This window comes from Ascaphus truei, chromosome 3 (assembly GCF_040206685.1).
Source record: "Ascaphus truei isolate aAscTru1 chromosome 3, aAscTru1.hap1, whole genome shotgun sequence".
In the NCBI taxonomy this organism is placed as follows: Eukaryota; Metazoa; Chordata; class Amphibia; order Anura; family Ascaphidae; genus Ascaphus; species Ascaphus truei.
In genome coordinates, this window is record NC_134485.1 from 145,816,412 (window position 1) to 145,837,511 (window position 21,100).

The window sequence follows — 21,100 nt, forward strand, 5'->3', positions numbered from 1 at the left end:
ACATGCTTCGGTCCCATTGCGTACGCTAATGCGGGGTATGCCTGTAACTGCATTTATGAACAACTACTATGCTGGTCCTTTAAACTGTATCACACCCAGCAAAATATATACATGCAAGATCAATACAGCTACAACTCCAAACATTTAAATCTCTTAACAATGTGCCATTTTAGTTTAAGTATGAGGGATTGTATTACCTCCAAAACAATCTATTTTTTTTCCAGGACAAATATAGATATTACAGATTTACAAAACAACATGTAAAATATACAGATATGGTGCAGGGGGTCACCAGACATTAAAAAAAAAATAACACTGGGAAAAGGGAATTCCTGCAATGGATGGCTTTCAATTTAATGTACAGTGCAGTCAGTGGTATTAATTATTTAGTAGTATTTCTTTATAAGGCGCCAACATATTCCACAGTGCAAGGGGGGGTGAAAAATAAGGTCATATAAAGTACAAAATGATCTCTGCTTAATATCTTAAGTTGGTGACATACTGTACAGAAACAAATAAGGTAAATGTAAGGGCCTTTAAGATTCCATAGCAGAGTAAATGAGCATATTTTGAGAAAGGCTTACTATTGACAATTTGAGTGCTACTGTATCGTTCAAAAGAGGGTTTGACAATAAGGCAATAAAGACGAGGCAAGATAGAAGGAGGAGGGTATTCCAAATGGAGAGCAATGAGAGGGACATACAGTAGAAAGGCATCTGCCTCAAATATGGCAGGAAGGAGATAGCTCTGTACAAAGCACAATATTGAATCGATATACTGTATAAAGATGTAGCAAACCTTACGGTTTTCGGCCCCGGTATAAGACGCAGGACCGCAAGTGCCCTGTGCTGTAGGATTATCGCTGCGGTGAGTCCGATGCACAGGCATGGGCCGCTGCAGCATGACCGAGGCAGTATCATCTCCGGAGCCACGGTTTTAAGCTTTTTTTAAGCGGTTTCCGGAGACCGTAAGTCTGGCTACATGTGTATCTGGTATATATTGCATTGGTTTTTTCTTTTGGATAGAAACTGTGTGCTCATTTGCGTATCATTTTCCAGAACTCCTGGCTGCAGTAGAAGCATGCTGAGTGTATGTGTAAGAGATAATGGCTAAAGGCAGGGTTGCTGACCTGTCTGAGATGTGAATGTGCCCACACATGATAATTTTATTTGCTGTACACTGTACAGTGGAGGCTTGTTTTTTTTATACCCACCATAACGTATTTAATGTGTGGTTGGAAGCTGCAGTATTCCAGTTTCACATTGCAACGCCAGTATAACCATCCTGACACTGAGACCCAAAAGCTGTCTGTGAGTAATTAAGTTTACTGGCTTCCTTTACCGAGGCTGTGCTTTAAAGCTGTATAATGCGGCAGGCATAAGCTTATAGGGGTCCTTGCTCAAATGGATAAGAAGCAAAAGGCAACACTGTGTACTCATTAGCATTTAATTTCCCAGAATCCCTGGCTGCACTTAAAGCACTGTATGCTATTAGATAATGGTAAAAAGCAGGGTTGCAGACCTGTCTGAGACATGTGAATGTGCTCACAAGTGATATTTGTATTTTCTTTTGGAGACAATTGTGTATATTTTTTTTATTCTTAGTTTGTGTGCGTTTGTGCCTTGTATTATAAGAAAAGAGCTTCTGCCATAATTGGCAATTTGTAATACCATACACACCGAGATTAAGAGGTATATTAATTAGACATAATTGCTACAGTATATCAGTATATAAGAGCCAAATCATGAAACTGAACAAAAATATTTTAGCATGCTAAACAGCTTTAAAAGAATTATCAATTAATATACAACATGTGTTTTAATAAACATATTGCAAGATAATTGGGAGGGATTATTTTATTTTTTTTATAAGAAAATTAGGTGTTTGTATGCTATATAGTAAACTGTCATGACCTGTGATATCAAAATTGACCGATAAAATGCCATACTATGTAGCTGGCCTATGTAGATAATGGATATACTTGGCACAAGACTTCCCTGGAGAATATGATAACAACAGTTAAACCACATCAATGCAAATAATAATAATAAGCATCTTAACCCATGAATAGCAAAATGTGCTACCACAGGCATTACATGACCTAATGGGGAACAAATAAAATAATATGTAAAGCCCCACACAAAATACTCAAAACATTTGAATGAAACGCATGAAATTTGCTCTGACTCCTTCAATGCATCAGAGTTGTAGTGTTATAAATGAACACATAATACTGTATTCTTTGTGAAGCGCTGAATACACTTTTGGCTCTATATAAATAAAGACATACAGTACAATACAATACAATACATCGTATGACCTGATGGCATAAAAGAGGTTAATGTTGCCGTCGACAATTGTCAGTGATATATTTCATAAATTAAAACTAGAAGGCTGATCAGATCAATCATTCTTTGTTAAAAAAAAATGTACGCTTATTAAAGTATAAAATGTGTACCTGTTAAACATACTGTGTAACGAACTGTACTTTCAACTGTGACTACCCTAACTTTTAATGTTTGAATTAGTTTTCACAGAATTTGTAATGGAAACTAGAAGTAAATGTCATGTAATTTTCTACATGTCATTCCTACTGAAGATTGTGAAAACAATAACATTAAAAAAAAACACAATTGTATCACAAATCTATGAATCCCTCAAACTTTCCCTACGCGAGTGGTCATTGTCATGGAACAAGAACCACATTTCTGTTTCACCCCCCCCCCCCCCCTTTCCTTGTCAGGTTCTCATTCCAGCTGCATGTATTTTGCTCTGTGCACTCACAGTGCTTGTGTTTTAGACACAGTGTTGCGATCCCTGTCTCTGCATTATGCCAGTGAGTTGCTACAGCAACCTCAGCCTTTCTGTCAGAATGGGTTAGTCTGCCCTCTCCCCCTCTGCCTTGCTGACAGATGGTCTGTCCCCAGGCTATCTTGCTACCCAGAATACACTGGCACTTCCTTTTCACCCTGGACTCTGAGTGAGTATCTGCCTATTTGCCCCAGCAAGGCCTTTTTGTTTTACACAGTCTCATCATCGGGGTTGCCACCTCTCCGGGTTTCACCCGGAGACTTCGGGTTTGGCATCCCCTTCTCCGGGCTCCGGGTTTGCCCCTGAAATCTCCGGGTGGGCGGGTTGTTGCAGACAGGGCAGCACAGTAAGTGACTTCTCATTGCTACATCACTCACAGATCCTTTGCATTTATCACGGGACTATCTGTATGCAGAACTCACTTCCTCCCTTCGCTGCCTACTACATCCGGGTCACAGCCCTATGCTCTACTGCGCATGCTCACACGTAGGGGATCATGGGAGCTGTAGTTTTTATTAGACAAGATCGATTGACACATAAGCAACACTGTAACATTCCTAGAAACCCTGCTAGAGAACACACACCACCCCCATGTATCTTACCTTCTCTTCTCCCCCCTCTCACTCTCTTCTCCCCCCTCTCTCTTCTCCCCTTTCTCTCTCTCTCTCTCTCTCTCTCTCTCTCTCTCTCTCTCTCTCTCTCTCTCTCTTCTCCCCCTCTCTCTTTATCTCCCCCCTCTCTCTCTCTTCTCCCCTCTCTCCTCCCCCCTCTCTCTCTTCTCCCCCCTCTTCTAACCTTTCTCTCTCTTCCCCCTCTTCTCCCCTTTCTCTCTATTCCCCCCTCTCTCTCTCTTCTCCCCCTCTCTCTTCCCCCCCTCTCTCTCTCTTCTCTCCCCTCTCTCTAACTCTCTTCCCCCCCTCTCTCACTCTCTTCTCCCCTCTCACTCTCTCTTCTCCCCTCTCTCTCTCTTCTCCCCCTCTCTCTCTCCTGCCCCCCTCTCTCTCCTTCCCCCCTCTCTCTCTCCTTCCCCCCTCTCTTTCTCCTTCCCCCCCTCTCTCCTTCCTCCTCTCTCTCTCCTTCCCCCTCTCTATCCTCCCCCCCTCTCTCTCCTTCCCACCCCCTCTCTCTCCTTCCCCCCTCTCTCCTTCCCCCCTCTCTCTCTCTCCTTCCCCCCCTCTCTCTCTTCTCCCCCCTCCCCCTTCTCCCCCCCTCTCTCTCTCTTCTCCCCCCTCTCTCTCTCTCTTCTCTCCCCTCTCTCTAACTCTCTTCCCCCCCTCTCTCACTCTCTTCTCCCCTCTCACTCTCTCTTCTCCCCTCTCTCTCTTCTCCCCCTCTCTCTCTCCTGCCCCCCCTCTCTCTCCTTCCCCCTCTCTCTCTCCTTCCCCCCCTCTCTCTCCTTCCTCCTCTCTCTCTCCTTCCCCCCTCTCTATCCTCCCCCCCTCTCTCTCCTTCCCACCCCCTCTCTCTCCTTCCCCCCTCTCTCCTTCCCCCCCTCTCTCTCTCTCCTTCCCCCCCCTCTCTCTCTCTCCTTCCCCCGTCTCTCTTCCCCCCCCCCTCTCTCTCTCTCTTCACCCCCCCCCTCTCTCTCTCTATTCTCCCCCCCTCTCTCTTCACAGTAAAGCTGCTTCAGTTCATCCCTTTTGATAGCAATTAATATTCATCAGCGACTGTTGACAGCGGTAGTTATAAATAATAGAAATGATGTAATACATAATTCCATATACCATTAACGCAGCAAGTGCCCGCAACAGCAGTCTCCCGCCATCTCCCCCTGCAACTACTGTCAATATGGCTGCGCTGCGTCAAATGGCGCTGCGTTGCCATGCCAACGGGAACGTCACGTGACGTAACAGCATCACGTGATGCTCGTTGCCATGACAATGAGACGCCACATGAAGTCACCACGTTATGCGGTGCCACGTTGTCATGGCAACTTGATGCCGCGTGACATTACATAGCATCCCGTTGTCATGGCAACAGTGTCATTAAAAAAAAATCTCCAGGTTGACCGTCAGTCGAAGGTGGCAACCCTGCTCATCATTGATACACTGCACTTCAAACAGAGAAGCACTCTCAATCTACATTACATCTACAAGTACCTATCTCCCTGTGATTTTCCCTCAATAAAATTAAGAAAGAGAAAAGAACTTGTTTGTGCTTTGGAAGAGGTGAGACACGAATTAAGCTTACTGGAACTAATCATACATCATTCGTGACCCTGGTTCCAGGAAAGTCATTCAATGAACATTTTTACCAGAGGTCTGACTGATCTAGCACATGAGAGTCCTGACTACTGCTTCTCTCTACATTTAGAAAGATATACTGGATGGAAGATCAGAACAGTCAGAATATGAGAAAAGAACAACAAATTGTGAAAATAGAGGAACATGTAGCACAGGCCATTTTCTCATTGAAGAGGTTAACAATCTGCATTTAAAACAAACATTATTATTCTGCTTTATTTTGACGTGAAAAATTGGGAGGAGCGCACGAACCGAATGAAGCAGGAAAGGACCCAAAATCAAAATATATAAAAAGGGTACTTTATTGTGTCATGAGACCCATCCAACGTGTTTCGAACGTCACAGTGTTCTTTATCAAGGATAAAATACAATGTGAAACCACCCAATAAATACCCTCTTACCTGCAGGCAATTCGCGCCAAAACAGCAACGTGATGACGCAATGTGCTAGAATTGCACGTGCGCAGAACTCCACCGCGCGGTCTAAGAGCGGAAGAGTTAAGGCAGGAAAGAAGAAAGGCTAAAACAAGTAAGGGCAAATAAATACAATGGCCACAATGGGACAAAAAGGGTTCAGAAGGCCAATTCAAATAAAACTAATAATTGATAATCCTCTATACACCATAAAGATGAATAAAGGACAAAAAAAAAGGAGAAAAAGAAAAAAAGAATGAAACATATAAGAACCCAAAAAATGTTAGAAGTAATTACAATTTAAAAACAAGAAAACATTGATAACCAGTAAATGGAGATAACCAATATGACACAATAATAATATTAAATCAACAAAAATATATAAATATAATTAATTAAGATGTCAGATGATAATATATGGACTTAGAACAGAATGTATAAAGTATAAAAGAAACACAGAAAAAAGAAGAAAACAAAAATATATAAAAATATAAATAATAAATTCGAAAAACATATTTAAGAATAAGAATTCCTTAATTCAACAATGATCTAAACCTACAAGAAATGGGCCAATTGCCATTCAATATTTAAACCCATAGGGAAGCGCGTTCTAAGAATAAAAATCCAATACGCTTCCCTGCGGTTTAATAAATTGATACGGTCACCTCCTCTAGGTCTATCATGAACTAATTCTATGCCCAAAAATGAAAAGTTCCCAATGCCTCCCTGTCTACATTATGAGAAGTGTTTGGATACTGGATGATTAGTATCATTCAATCTTATAAGTCTTAAATGCTCTAAAATCCTGACTTTAAGAGCTCTGGTCGTTCTCCCCACATATCTTTTACCGCAACCACATGTTATGAGGTATACCACAAATTGACTTTTACAGTTTATAAAGCTGTTAATGTAGAATTTTTTAATGTGATTGCCCACTTTATTATCATGTGGATGCGGTAAATTGTCCTGAAAAAAATTAGAAGGTTTCATGTGTTTACAAACACTACAAGAACCGCATTTGAAAGAACCCCTGGTGATAAAAGAAGAATTACTAATTCTAGGGATAGTTATGTCACTTGGGGATATTGGACACTCTCCCCTTGATACACATGTACAAACTTATAAGAATAAATATAAGAACCAAGGACATAATAAATTTGATTATAAATGTCCACTATTCATCTCACAGTTCAACAAACAAAGTGGGAAGATAAAACATTCCAATGCTTGGATATAATTGATTTTATCTATGGACCCAGTATTGAATAAGTATATTCGTTCAGGTCCTAAATTTGTGTATTGTAGGGCGAGAACGGTTGGTTCATATATCTCCCCAAGTGACATAACTATCCCTAGAATTAGTAATTCTTCTTTTATCACCAGGGGTTCTTTCAAATGCGGTTCTTGTAGTGTTTGTAAACACATGAAACCTTCTAATTTTTTTTAGGACAATTTACTGCATCCACATGATAATAAAGTGGGCAATCACATTAAAAAATTCTACATTAACAGCTTTATAAACTGTAAAAGTCAATGTGTGGTATACCTCATAACATGTGGTTGCGGTAAAAGATATGTGGGGATCAGAGCTCTTAAAGTCAGGATTTTAGAGCATTTAAGACTTATAAGATTGAATGATACTAATCATCCAGTATCCAAACACTTCTCTGAATGTAGACAGGGAGGCATTGGGAACTTTTCATTTTTGGGCATAGAATTAGTTCATGATAGACCTAGAGGAGGTGACCGTATCAATTTATTAAACCGCAGGGAAGCGTATTGGATTTTTATTCTTAGAACGCGCTTCCCTGTGGGTTTAAATATTGAATGGCAATTGGCCTATTTCTTGTAGGTTTAGATCATTGTTGAATTAAGGAATTCTTATTCTTAAATATGTTTTTCGAATATATTATTTATATTTTTATATATTTTTCTGTTTTCTTCTTTTTTCTGTGTTCCTTTTATACTTTATACATTCTGTTCTAAATCCATATCTTATCATCTGACATCTTAATTAATTATATTTATATATTTTTGTTGATTTAATATTATTATTGTGTTATATTGGTTATCTCCATTTACTGGTTATCAATGTTTTCTTTTTTTTAAATTGTAATTACTTCTAACATTTTTTGGGTTCTTATATGTTTCATTGTTTTTTTCTTTTTCTCCTTTTTTTCTGTCTTTTATTCATCTTTATGGTGTATAGAGGATTATCAGTTATTAGTTTTATTTGAATTGGCCTTCTGAACCCTTTTTGTCCTATTGAGGCCATTGTATTTATTTGCCCTTACTTGTTTTAGCCTTTCTACTTTCCTGCCTTGACACTTCCGCCCTTAGACCGCACGGTGGCGTTCTGTGCATGCGCAATTCTTGCGCATTGCGTCATGACGTCATCACGTTGCCGTTTTGGCGCGAATTGCCTGCAGGTAAGAGGGTATTTATTGGGTGGTTTCATATTGTATTTTATCCTTGATAAAGAACGCTGTGACGTTCGAAACGCGTTGGATAGCTCTCATGACACAATAAAGTACCCTTTTTATATATTTTGATTTTGGGTCTTTCCTGCTCCATTCGGTTCGTGCGCTCCTCCCAATTTTTCACCTCTGCATACTACCATTGGAAGCTGCACAGCCAGCCACACCAAGGAACGTGAGTACTTTTACCAACTTAGGGGAACCTGCCAATGAGATTGATCGTGGGTGGGCTTGTACTACCCACTACCTGCCTTCAGGAGGACTGTACCCATTATTGTTGTTGCATTATCACTATTCTATATTTGTGATTACGGATTTTCTTTGGATGGTGGTTCTGGCATCTTATTATCATTGGCCTGGCATTGAGCGCTTTTACCATTTTTCTATCTTGCTTTATTTTGACAGCTCATCCGGTGCCATCAGTCTCGTGGGGGAGCGTGCGGAGACAATATCCAGTCTTATACTGCCACTGTCATTAGCGCTGCAAAAGTGAGTATATCCGACACACTGGAGCCAAACCCTAAAAATGTCAGTCCATTGGGGGTTGAATATGTTGAGTTAGTGTTTGTACCTACTGTATTTGGTTCAAGCAGCAGTACACAAATGTAAGTTCATGCTTACATGTGTATTGTTTCAAGGGTACCTGTACTCTATTTGCATTGTGGATTAATCTGAGATTATTAGATTGGAGAGAAATGTGAATCTGAACAGTGGGTAGAAGGGCAGAAGAAAGGTTTGTGTGTATGGGCAGCTGGGAGTAGAATTGTACGTATAGACAAATGTGAGGGACAGTTGAATTGGGATGAATAGTTTCACAAAAACATTAGGAAGAGTAGAACATGTACCACTAATTGATACAGATACTTCTCAGTGCTCACTACTCGGTAATACATAGCAGGTACATTCAGTGTCAGAGAAATTAAAAAAGAATATCCATTTCGAGATACTCTCTTAAAACTAGCATACCCCAAAAAACGCAACGGCGAGTATGACCACACACTTCTAGATTACAACAGTTTTTTTAACTCATAGATTCAAGTGAATAACTCAGATCCCACTGTCAGTCCTATGTTTCTCTAACACTCTTCACTAGAAATACCTAACTATCTGTTTTGTTACTTCAAAGAGTCTGTTGCCAGGATGGGTTGCAGTGGGCCTTTGCACAAAATCTAAATTTCAGCCAACACAATGCACTTCCTGTACTTTGTCCTATTTTGTCTAAAAAAATAAAAATAAAGTGGAGTTGTGAGTACTAATGAATACTCTGCATAACTAACTCTTTCATTGTCAGAAATGAAATATCCACAAATATTTTAGCATTCTGGTTTCAGGGTCATGTGTTCGCTGTTGTAGTGTTCACAATACCCCAATACTCCCCACCATCTCCCTCAGAAGCTTTCTTACCTTGTTCCAATCAGTGATCCACCCTAAACATGAATATAAAAAGCGTTTGGCATTCAGGAGGAACATGAGGGTTGTTTGTGTGCCAGTTCTTGTGCCATTTCCTGAATGGTGTACAGGAACTGAGCTGGTTCTGCTATATATTTATCTTTCAAAGGGAGAGGGGGAATTCCACATGGCTTTTTTGAACTGGTATGTGGCTCTATATGAAGTTCACACACTGAAAGATTTTAATAATCAGCAATGTTGTCATCATGGTTCCATGTGGCTACTAGAAAGTGTGCGATACTGTATGTATATATTTATATTTGTTTATGTTTATACTTATAGCATCATCCATGTACAATGTACAAACCACTTATAAAACTTAAGGTAGCTCAGATCCTTAAATCCTGGAAAAACAATAGAATAAAAAAACAATCTGCAAAAATAGTTATTGGCATTATGCAGTGTGGCTGTGCTATAATATCAGTAGTATCCTAATGGATTTCCATGGGTCATCATGATTACTGCCCTTCAGTAAACCTCAAGGTTCTACTAAACTGTAGAAAAAACACTTGTGTGATGCTCAAAAACACATGGTAGATAATACTGAAATGCTTAGAAATGAACAGAATCTTCAATGCTGTACTCTTCCAATAACAGAATATAAATGCACTACAGTCTCAAATGTTCGATGTCTTAACTGGAAAAAATCCAACTTTGCACTGTGGTGAAGATTTAACACACTCTGGTGTCCAGAAGAATATACTTCAATGAATAAGAAATAATATACCTCACATATAAGTGCACTGTGTTGAAGTCAGGTTCCACTTGTCCTGGGGTACTTGGTGTGCATCTGCTTGAAGTTGATAACAGGAAGAAATGGAGAAAAAGACAGAGCACTACATCCATTGAAAAAGTGATATTACAGAGAAATCGTTCCCATAGAAAAAAATGAAAAATGTATTGGATAAAAAACACAAACATAGACATATAGGCCATTTAACAGCACCTACGCATTTCAGGCAAAAAGCCCTTTATTAAGGTAACTAAGCAAACACTTACCGGAATGTTTAAATACCGAAATTTCGCAGCGATCGATCTACTCCACTTCCTGGTGCGTCAAATGACACGGGGTCTATGATGTCAGCGCGCAACGTCGGTATTCAAATTAAAATAATCTTTATTAACAAACGCTACGGACAAAATGAACAATCCGGTAGTGTCTAATCAAAAATGGTTTTAAACAACAAACAAGACATTTAAATACTATATAAAATAATCAACATGTATAATTTCCCCAAAAAGGAATAAAAAACATAACAGCTGGAAAAAGGGTCTCTGTATGTTTAAAAAACCTATTAGAGATGAAGCAGACAACCTAATACTGCATCAGTAAATGAAAACCTAAATGTGAAAATTAAGTAATAGTTTCCTTATGATGATAATATTATTAATTAAAGCTAATCAATAAAGAATACTATGAATAGGTAAGAAAACAAATAATCAATACCCAAATGAATGATATCACAGCTAAAGCACAAAAGAAATGTATTATGACATACCTTGAAATATTGTGAATGGTCAATTCTTTTTAAGATAAACATTAATCATAAACACAATATATCTGTGTATAACACAGTGTATATGAGATAAGCTGAAGAGTGTTCAAAATATTCCCAATTGGAAAGAGGAGAAGAAGGGAGAGAGACACTCACTACCAGGGGCATATATTGTCATGGAACAGAAATACCCATTTCTGCTTTTTCTGTTTCACCCCCCCCTTTCCTTGGCAGTTCTGCCTGCTAGCTGTATTTGGATGTAACTTTCCTTGCAGTTTCACTCCCAGTGCAGATGGAATGGGTACATTATGTTGACTTTTTTCCTTCCAGTCTGTCACACCCCTGGTTGCCCTGGCAACATCTCTTTAAGTTAATGGGCTTTCCCATTCCCCCCTGTCCCTGCTGACAGTTAGTATGGCCTGACCCCTATCCCTGTGTCACAAGCAGTACCCACTGTCTTTACTTCCTGACATTGGCAGAGTGAGTACATTCATGTTACACCCCTATGGCAAGGCCAATTCTTTTCACCTGCCCTTACTACAAAGCACCCACAGAGATACACCTTTCCAACACAAACATCTTATCCACAAGTGCCTGTTTTTATTGCTGCTTTCCTAAATAAAGTGGAGAAAATATACAGGTCTTGTTGTGCTTTGGAAAGAGGGCTGAGTTGAAGCTAGCTGGGTTCATTCATACACTAGACATGACCCTGGATCCAGAATAGTGAAAAGAAGACCGTGTGTTTTGGGGACACACATAGGAACTACCACTCACAACCCTTATGTTATACAGAATAGTCTCTGCACCCCAGACAGAGCAGCAGGCTCTATACCAAAGAGCACAGACTTTCTACAGCAAAAGCCTTACAAACAGCAAGCAGTTTACACTGCACACAGTCTGCAGCAGTACAGCAAGCAGCTTACACTGCACACAGAGCTAAGCAGTCTTTACACCAGGCTACAGCACTGCAGTCAGACAAGTGCTTTATACACAGAACTTTGATTGCTCTTTTCTGTCTTTGAGTTCACCCTCTGCACAGCCTGACAGTGAGGAATTACCATCTCACCTTACCCTGCGCACGTTCCCACAGCTAGCGCCACCAAGGGCCACGCCACCAGACACCGCCAGGACACGGGTCAGAGCCACTGGACACCTGTAAGTACAGCTACCCCTACGCTTACCGGTGCAGGACACCTACCGGCACTATCAGAGACAGTCATCAATCGCTGATGCAGGTAAACAGACCGCACGCCACACGCACTGGCTAAAGGCCTAAACACACCTGCAGCATGGCAGAACTCAGATCCTCACCAGACATCACGCAGGAGAGTGACCACTCAGACACAGAGACCGCTGCACAACTGCATCAGGCGCAGGCAGACGCAAGGCCTAAACGGATAGTTACACTGAGACAAAAGGCCCGCGAAAAATATGAGACTGACATTGAAGCGCACCGCGCTAAATTAGAGAAGACCTGGGAAATAACCACACTTGGAGTACGCAATGTCGCCGGCGCTGGCAATTCCGTACAACAGCTCGAGCAGGCAATTACTCAATTAAAGAGAGATCACTCATGCTACCAAGAGCTATCAGAGGCATACGTTACTTACTTGGCCAGGTCTAACACCGGCGAAAGCCTTCAAGAAAGGGACTTACAGCATAATATTGACTTGACACGTGACAGCCGCGTGCGAACCACCATCACGGACGCCCAATGCGAGAGAAAAGAGCTCCTCCTGGAGACCGCATCGCAGCGCTCCAGCACATCCAGACACTCCTCAAGGTCAGCAAGATCAGCCCAATCTAACGCGTCCAGCGCAAGCACGAGCCGCCGCAGAGGCCGCACGTGCCAGGGCCGAATATGGTCGGAGAGAGGCAGCCGTAAGGGCAAAAAGAGCGCGCATAGAAGAGGAGGAGCAGAATGCCGCCACTGCCACCGCCGCCAATGCCGCCGCTGTGCGTAGAAAGGCCGAATTGGACGCGGATCTAGAATCTCTAAGCAAAGAAGAGGACGTCGCCGCCATAGCCCAAGCCAAAGTCTTAGAAGCAGCTGCGAGACAGGACGGCGGGGAGCAACCGTACAGACGGATAGCCTCAGAGGATCTAATCCAACACTCTGAAGACTACGTAAGGAGCTTCTTCAGCGTAAACACCAGCGCACCATCTCAACACGAAGGGAGTGACTTCACAGACACCGAAGACTTGCTGAGTCCACGTGAAGGAGACGCTGTTCCTTTAAGGGTACGCGCTACCTGGGATAGCCACAGCCGCAACAGTGATCCACACGCCAGCGCGCAAACGGATGAACTACAACAGGCTCGCAATCCAGGCACACCCACACGGGAAAACACAGCCCCTCACACCGACCAGCAGTCATCACGCGTCCACACCAAAGAAGAGGCGACCGCAACGACCCTCCCAGCAACTACCTCAGAACGCGACCAACACGCCGATGCCTCAGGCCTGACAGACATGGCCAAGTACATGATCCGGCATAACATGGTGCAAACAGGACTCACCAACTTTGACGACCGTCCTGAGAACTACCAGATGTGGAAGTTCACGTTCAAGGACGCAATCAAGAGCCTGGGCTTCTCAGCAAGGGAAGAGCTCAACCTGCTATTCAAATGGCTGGGAACGAATCCAGGGAGCACGCGAAGAGACTTCGGATGGCAAACACGAACCACCCCCAAGTAGGTCTCGACCTAGTATGGGAAAGGCTAGAAGAGTGCTACGGTAGCCCCGATGCAGTCAAAGATTCGCTCTTCAAGAGAGTCGACAGCTTTCCCAGGATCACAGCTAAAGACTACTCGAAGTTACGAGAGCTCGGGGACCTGCTGCAAGAGCTGGAGTTTGCAAGGAAAGACCATTCCTTAACAGGTCTCAACGTCCTAGACTCAGCTCGCGGAGTGAGACCTATCTTGGAGAAGCTACCCCTCAACCTCCAAGAAAGATGGATTTCACAAGGCTCCAAATACAAAAGGGAGAAGCAAGTCGCCTTCCTTCCCTCCCTTCTCATTTTTCTTGAGCTTCATCCGCGAAGCGGCAAGGACAAGGAACAATCCCAGTTTCATCTTGGGTGCGCAAACCACACACAGTGCAAGCAGCCTGAGGAATGAGAGACCAGTGGCGAGATATGGTAACACTCAAACACCCATCTCGGTCCACAGGACGGACGTGTATCCCACTACCCAAACTACTCCCGATCAGTCGGTCGCCGGAGACGAGAAACCAAGGGACCCAAACAGGGAATGTCCCATACACAAGAAGCCACACCCACTTAACAGATGCTTTGGGTTCAGGATGAAGTCCCTAGAGGAACGCAAGAAGTTACTTGGAGAATTCGGACTCTGCTTCAGGTGCTGCGACTCCACGACTCACCTAGCCAAGGACTGTATAGAGGCCATCAAATGTGCAGTGTGCAAAAGTGACAAGCACGTAACATCTCTACATCCAGAGGCGCTTACACTCCACCAACTCAACAACCCATCCTCCGTAGCGGAGCATGGCGGGGAGGAAGGAGAAGGAGAACCAACATCTGTCACGTCTCGGTGCACCGAGGTTTGCGGAAAAGGAAGTGACAAAATGTCCTGCTCAAAAATATGCCTTGTCGCAGTGAACCCCCAGGGACGACCTAAGAAGGCTATTTGGATGTATGCAATCCTCGACGATCAAAGTAACAGATCATTGGGAAGACGGAATTCTTCAACTTATTCAACTCACAAGACAATGCCTCACCCTACACCCTCAGAACCTGTGCAGGGTCAACTGAGACAACAGGGAGAAGAGCAAGCGGTTACGTCATACGTTCAGTGGATAACAGAGTGAAGATAGCTCTCCCCACACTCATCGAGTGCAACCACATGGCTGCAAACAGGGACGAGATTCCCACACCAGACGTGGCACGCCATCATCCGCACCTCAGAGGAATAGCCAACTACATCCCGCCGGTAGAACAAGGCGCCAAGATCTTGCTACTGCTCGGTAGGGACATCCTGAGGGTGCACAAAGTCCGTAAACAGCGTAACGGACCCCACAACGCACCATACGCCCAAAAACTTGACCTAGGATTGGTGATAGTGGGCAACGTGTGCACTGACAAAGGGCACGGACAAGACTATGTTGATGCCCGCAAAACTGTGATAACAGAATGTGGACACACATCCCTCTCTGAACCATGTCTTGGCCATCTCCAAGTGACAGGAGGGCCAAGTGAAGAGAAGAGACAAGGTCATACCCCTGAGATCAACAAAAACATCTTCACATCGGGGGATGTGACAATGGCCTAGGATGCTTAGTAGTTCAGACAACTAAGGATGATGAGTCGACTCCACTGAAGGAAGAAGGTAACCTCTTGAATGTGCCCGACAAAGGGATCGTCCAAAAGACAATAAACAATCGAACGGTCCTCCTGCGAGCAATGGCACAGCTAAGACGTACAGCCATTCCTCTCCGCAAAATACCAAGTGGCAGAGCAGCCAACCGCCACAGCTGGCATGGCCTCAGAAGATTGCGCCCTGCAGGTGAAGCCACAGACAGGGGCAAAAAGACTGTCTTCTCACATGTCTCAAAAGAGACAGTCGCAGAGACATTTCATAAAGGGATTTACAAGGACAAAAGAGACTGTTCTTCGTCATGTCCAGGGAGAAAATAACATCCTGACGGCAGTTAACAAAGAGACACAAAGGCGTTTCACCAAAATACGTGGAGACGTTCTCGTGCAAGAGAAACGTTCTGATGACCTAGGGTGCACAGCGTTCCAGACAACAAGGGACGGTAACAAACAAGCACCATCGAGGGAAGATAGAGGATTCCTGAGGTTAACAGTCAAGGAGCTCTCCAAAGACGGACCGGGCAGTTGGGTGACTCCGCTACCATTCCGTTCACCAAAAAGACGCCTCCCGAACAATAGAGAACATGCCATCTCTAGGCTCACTTCGCTTCGCCGCAACCCACAAAGGGAGCCGGAGACCAAGAATCAAATTGTGGTCTTCACGCGGAAGAGATTCCTTAGCGGACACGCAGAGCCAGTGCCTTCACTGAAGGAAGGTAAAAAATGCCGGCACCTCCCATCATCTGGTGTCCACCACCATCAGAAACCCAGCCAGATCTGGGTAACGTTCAGCTCTAATGCTCAGCACCAGGAAGCCTCTCCAAACGACGCACTACTCACTGGATCAGACTTGACAACCAGTCTTCCAGGGGAGTTGATCCGTTCTGCAAGGAGCCAAAGGCTATCTCCTTCCGCCAAATGCCAGGTGATAGGGGGACAGACTACCACGACTGGCATATCCACGAGGTGATGCACTCTGTAGAGAAAACTACAGAGACAAAAGGACTGTTCTCTCACAAAGTTGAAAGAAAACAGTGCAAGAGACCTTTACACAAAGACATTGTGGTGCAACCAGCTAACCTGGAGCTGTGCATCCACCTGGCCTCACTTACCAGAAGGTTTTGGCCAAAGGACTTTGATGCCTGTGGTACCGGCCTGTATCACCTCGCTATGTGGACTTGGACCTTTGCATTGTTATGTTATGTTTGCATTGCCCATATGTTCCACATATTCTGTTATATAGTGGTTGTGAAAAGCGTGAATAAATAAGAGTCATAATCTGAGGATCATTGCAGAATGACAAATAAGTTTATTGCAGTGTACGGTGCACACGCAGAGGAGAGTTTCAAAATAAAACTCTCCCAACGACATGATGGCATACAGGCCTTATTTATACACAAAATACTAAGCCCACGCCCCCTATACGAGGTTGCTTGTGCGTCACTACGTAAGCATAGAAGATAAACAAAATATGAACATGAACACATTGAGTTAAAAGCATTACGATTAAATTCATATTAGAAATGAAATGACTCAGCTAATATTCCTTATGAAAGCCGTTGACCTTTTCTCTACATACAGGACTTCATGGGCACCTCCCTCGGAATGCGAGACGCTGCGTTATCTGTCTCTTATTTTCATAACATTGACACTTTGCTCTTCTCCTCAAGGTTTTTCAGTTAGCTGTGTGGTTTATTATCACTTTAAAATTGGAAGCAAAAATCTCTTTCAAAACGTCCATTCTCATACACCGTTCATTCAGACAAAACCTAAAATGGATGCTGACTTAAAATGGTTGCTTAGATCCCAGTGCTGTTATGTCAGACCCCCCCCCCCCTTACGTCATATTCTCACTTTGTCACTCCCTCTTTTTTTTATTCTTAAAACATAGCTTTTGAGAATTAAGATTGTGATGTTAGTCCAGGGAAGCATAGACAGATTCACATTTTGTACTGGGGTGCACCATCATCTGCTAGTGTTTGTAGGTATACAGTGGAGTGAAAGGGAGAGGGTATTTCCCTCCTGCTGTCATAGTCTCGTATGGCGCAGTGGCCAATATGTCTTTTGGAGTTGAATAACTGTGGTCGGCATCTTCTTTCTTCAAGGGACTACTGTTTCTGGCATCTGTAAAGAGTGGCATCAGATTGGGGTAGGGGGTCACACACTTGTGGATCATACCTTTGCAACAAGTGACACCCACATATATGATGACAAGTAACACCCCCACACACACCAAAACATTAAAAAAAAATTGCTCCAAGTGATCCAAGCCAAACACCTAACCCCAGAGGGTCTCATTCCATCCCATCTTCCTTTCTAAGCCTCTTTTGAATCTCTTCTATTTTATCTAGTTCATGCTGTACATTACCATTCTGATCTTGAATGAAAACACAACATTGTCCTTTAATTAGGACACATACCCCTCCTTTTAAAGCTAAAACATAGTCTAAAGCAATTCTGTTTTGTAAGGCCATAAACCTAATTTGAACCTGTTCTTGGTTTAATGATGAAATTAAAAACTGCAAAATTAAGGCCACATCCTTCCTGTAGATGGTTATCTGACTGAACATACAATTTTACACAGGTTTTATTGGTTGGTGGAGACACTTGACCCATAAATTGATTCTTGTTCCTAGTGTGTGATACACCCTTTAAAGAGGTTCCCTTAAAAAAATGGGAAAATACAGAAATTATACACATAATACTAAAAACCTTATTTTATGCAAGCAACCTTTCTTTGGGTATGCAGTTGCTAGATAAAAGAAATGGCATCTATCTCTATCATCATATATTTTCAGAATCATCACAACATTCTATTACTGAGAATTGAAGGGGTTTGGTATCTGTGGAAGCGAAATGCATGATCATCACCCTTGCACGCATTGTATACATCATTCACTCAGAATAGCAGAACAGACGATGTCTGCGATGGGTCAAAATGGCTGACTTATGATCCTTTCCTTGTGGCTGACACACGCCCCTGGGTGACCCCCTCCTTTCGGTGGAGGTGCAACACACTTCTGGATCAAAGTTTTGCTGTACATGACACATACATAGAGAGTGATGAGTACTGCCAAAACACATACAAGAGCTTTCACAAGCCACGCTTCCAGGAAACCAATCCTCCCATCAAGGCTCAATTGTACATACACCTTAAATTTCTAACTTAAACACACTCTAAAGAATAAAAATATTGAGTCTCTGAAAAAATGAAATGTTCTGATAAAACCGGGCCTTAGCCTGGTGTCTTATTTTCCTCGTTGGTTAACGGTTAGAGTTTTGACTCGGCAAGACGTTAACTTGCTGCGGTTGTGCTTTAGGTGACTTTGGTCTTTGGTGGCGCTGGAACGTTTGGTGGAGCTGGAATGAGCTTTGGGTCCAGGAAAAGAACTCTGCCACTTTAATTGCTGTATTGGTGGTTACTTTAGGCCTTTTCACCTGGGATGAAGAGCATGCTTGCGCAGGAAATATGTGACTATTAACCCCATCTCGAGTAGGTGCACTTTCAACTTTGCCTAGAGAGACTCAAAAAATGTATTAGTTGCATACAACTTATTGTTTTATTACCAATAACATGGTCCTTAATTCGTTCCTTTGGACTGCTGATAGTCACAAGTCCTCCCATAAGTTTCTCATAGGGAGATAATTTATACCTAGGAATAAATTCTTGTATCAATGTGTTTACTCCTGTCTTAGCATCCGCATATACACTGGCGACACATTTAATTGCACTGCGGCCAGATCCGCAAGCCGGGAGATTTCCCGGCTTGCTAGTGGCCGCCCCTCGGCGTGCCGCGCGTCATAGACGCGCGGTCACGCGTCTTCGGGAGCGTGCGCCCCCTGCACGCACGTCCAGGGGCTCCCCGAGGGAGCCCTGGTGTCCCGCGATCGCGGGACAGCGGCAGGGGGTTCCGGGGGACCCGGCGGACCCGGCAGCGGGAGGGAGAGCGCCCCGATCGGAGGGCGCTCTTCCGCTGCTTCGGCGCGCGCCCGTCACACTCGGGCGCGCGCCAGGCTACTGCTGCGGCACAGAACGGGCAAATGCTCGAATAAACTGTGCCGCAGCAGTAGACAGAGGTATTCCCTCTTAATGTTCCTCAAATTAAAACTAAGTAGCCAATGTGAACCTGACTTTGATACCATCTGAGTTCCTGACACTTTGGGGCCTCATCCCTTGCCAAACTAATTGCTTTCATAGTTAATTCTATCCTGTCTGCAGGCCATATCCCTAAGACCTGGAAAACTGCCAGAGTTTGTCCCAATCTTCAAAAGTGGGGACAAAAAACACTGTCTCAAACTACAGGCCAATCTCTCTTCTCCCAATACTATCCACAGTCATGGAAAAATATTCACCCCCAATTAAGCAATTATTTTACCCATACAAATTTCCCTAGCCACTCCCTATCTGGCTTTTACCCAAACACTCCACTGTAACTATTCTGCTAAAAAAAATTGAAATGCCTTGTATATAATGCATACCCCGTTCACTTATGTAACTGCTTTTGCAACTATGTATCCCCTGTATTTAACCCTATGCACAAGACACACCCACAAATGAGAGGTGACTCCCAATTCACCCCTTCCTGGCAAACCCATTCTAGATTACACAGCAATTTTGACAATAACCACTACTTATGGACACCTTTGGAAAAAATAAATGGTTAAAAGTTATAACATACATCACATTCTCCGTTAATAGACAAATGATTTTGTATAAGACTTCACACTAATTTCTTGCTTTATATAATCTCTTTGCACAGTGCTTAGCACACGGTCAGCTTTATAATTTTAAAGACACTCTGCATATTCATCTGACTAAAGAAGAAAAATTATTTTTTACGACTTGTTCCCGGGCAAAAAGCCATCTTGTTTCTGGGCGTTTCGCCAATTGACCCTGAACAGATATGATAACGGCACACCACGGCTTCTTCCTGAAAAATAATAACTATTGGATTGGAACTTTTGCTTAAAGTTTAAATACATGGAGCTTTATCCAGAGCCCTAAGAACTACATTTTTATGGCCCCTCAAAAAATTAACCAACGGGCTTTTATATAGCGGAGGTTTATATAACTTCTTAACACACAAATAGCTCCCACACGCTCATGCTGTCTCCTTCCACTCAGTTCTTTTTAATGCCTTCTGTTTGAACTTTCATAGCTTCACTGACTTCATTCACTACAAATTTATGCTATCCTGTTGCAATTCTGCCCTTTCTCAAGCTAAACAAACCCATTTCTCTCCATTAATCAACACTCACAAGTCTAACCCCACACTAACTCTTCCTTCACCTCACCTCAGGACTTTGCTGAAACTTTAAGAAAGAGGTTGAATCCATACACCAGAACATTCCCTCTGTTTCCTCCTATCCTACTTTGCTTCCTACTCTCTTCCTGCTTTCCTTGACTCTTTCTCCACTGTATCAGAAGAGAATGTCACCATCACTGTTGATCTTCTCTTCTCCCTCTAATCTGATACATTTCCATTCTCCTTCAAACATGTAATAGCTATACCATGACTCAAAAGCTTGACCCTATCTGTCTTTCTAACTACTGAACTTGTCTTGTATTCTCTTGCTTGCTCCATTTTCTCAACACCCATTCTCTCCTTAACCCTCTACAATCTGACTTCTGCACTGCTCCCTCCACGGAGACAATTCTCACTAAAATAACTGATGACCTATATGATGCCCAAGACATTACACTTTGCTCATATTACTCCACCTCTCTGAAGCATTTGCCTCTGTGGACCACACTTCTCTTTTCTCTGTACACACTCTCTCTAAGTGACTGTAGACGGACGTTCACAGAGGTACACAATTTGGAGACGTTTATAAGGTGAAATTATAATAAGGCTTTATTGTGCCTTTTCCTTTTCAT

General features: G+C 43.0%; 1 protein-coding gene across 3 annotated transcripts in view; it reads left to right on the forward strand.

Moving 5' to 3' along the window:
• Positions 1-21,100, forward strand: part of BCAS3 (BCAS3 microtubule associated cell migration factor) — a 1,601,451-nt gene that overhangs the window by 278,397 nt on the left and 1,301,954 nt on the right. For 2 of the 3 annotated variants that reach the window (XM_075589630.1, XM_075589629.1), the window contains exon 11: positions 8,350-8,433. In XM_075589630.1, the coding sequence (XP_075445745.1) occupies positions 8,350-8,433 (84 nt within the window). Of the gene's footprint in view, positions 1-4,702; positions 4,980-8,349; positions 8,434-21,100 lie in introns of those variants that run through there. The other variant, XM_075589631.1, reaches the window with a different exon arrangement.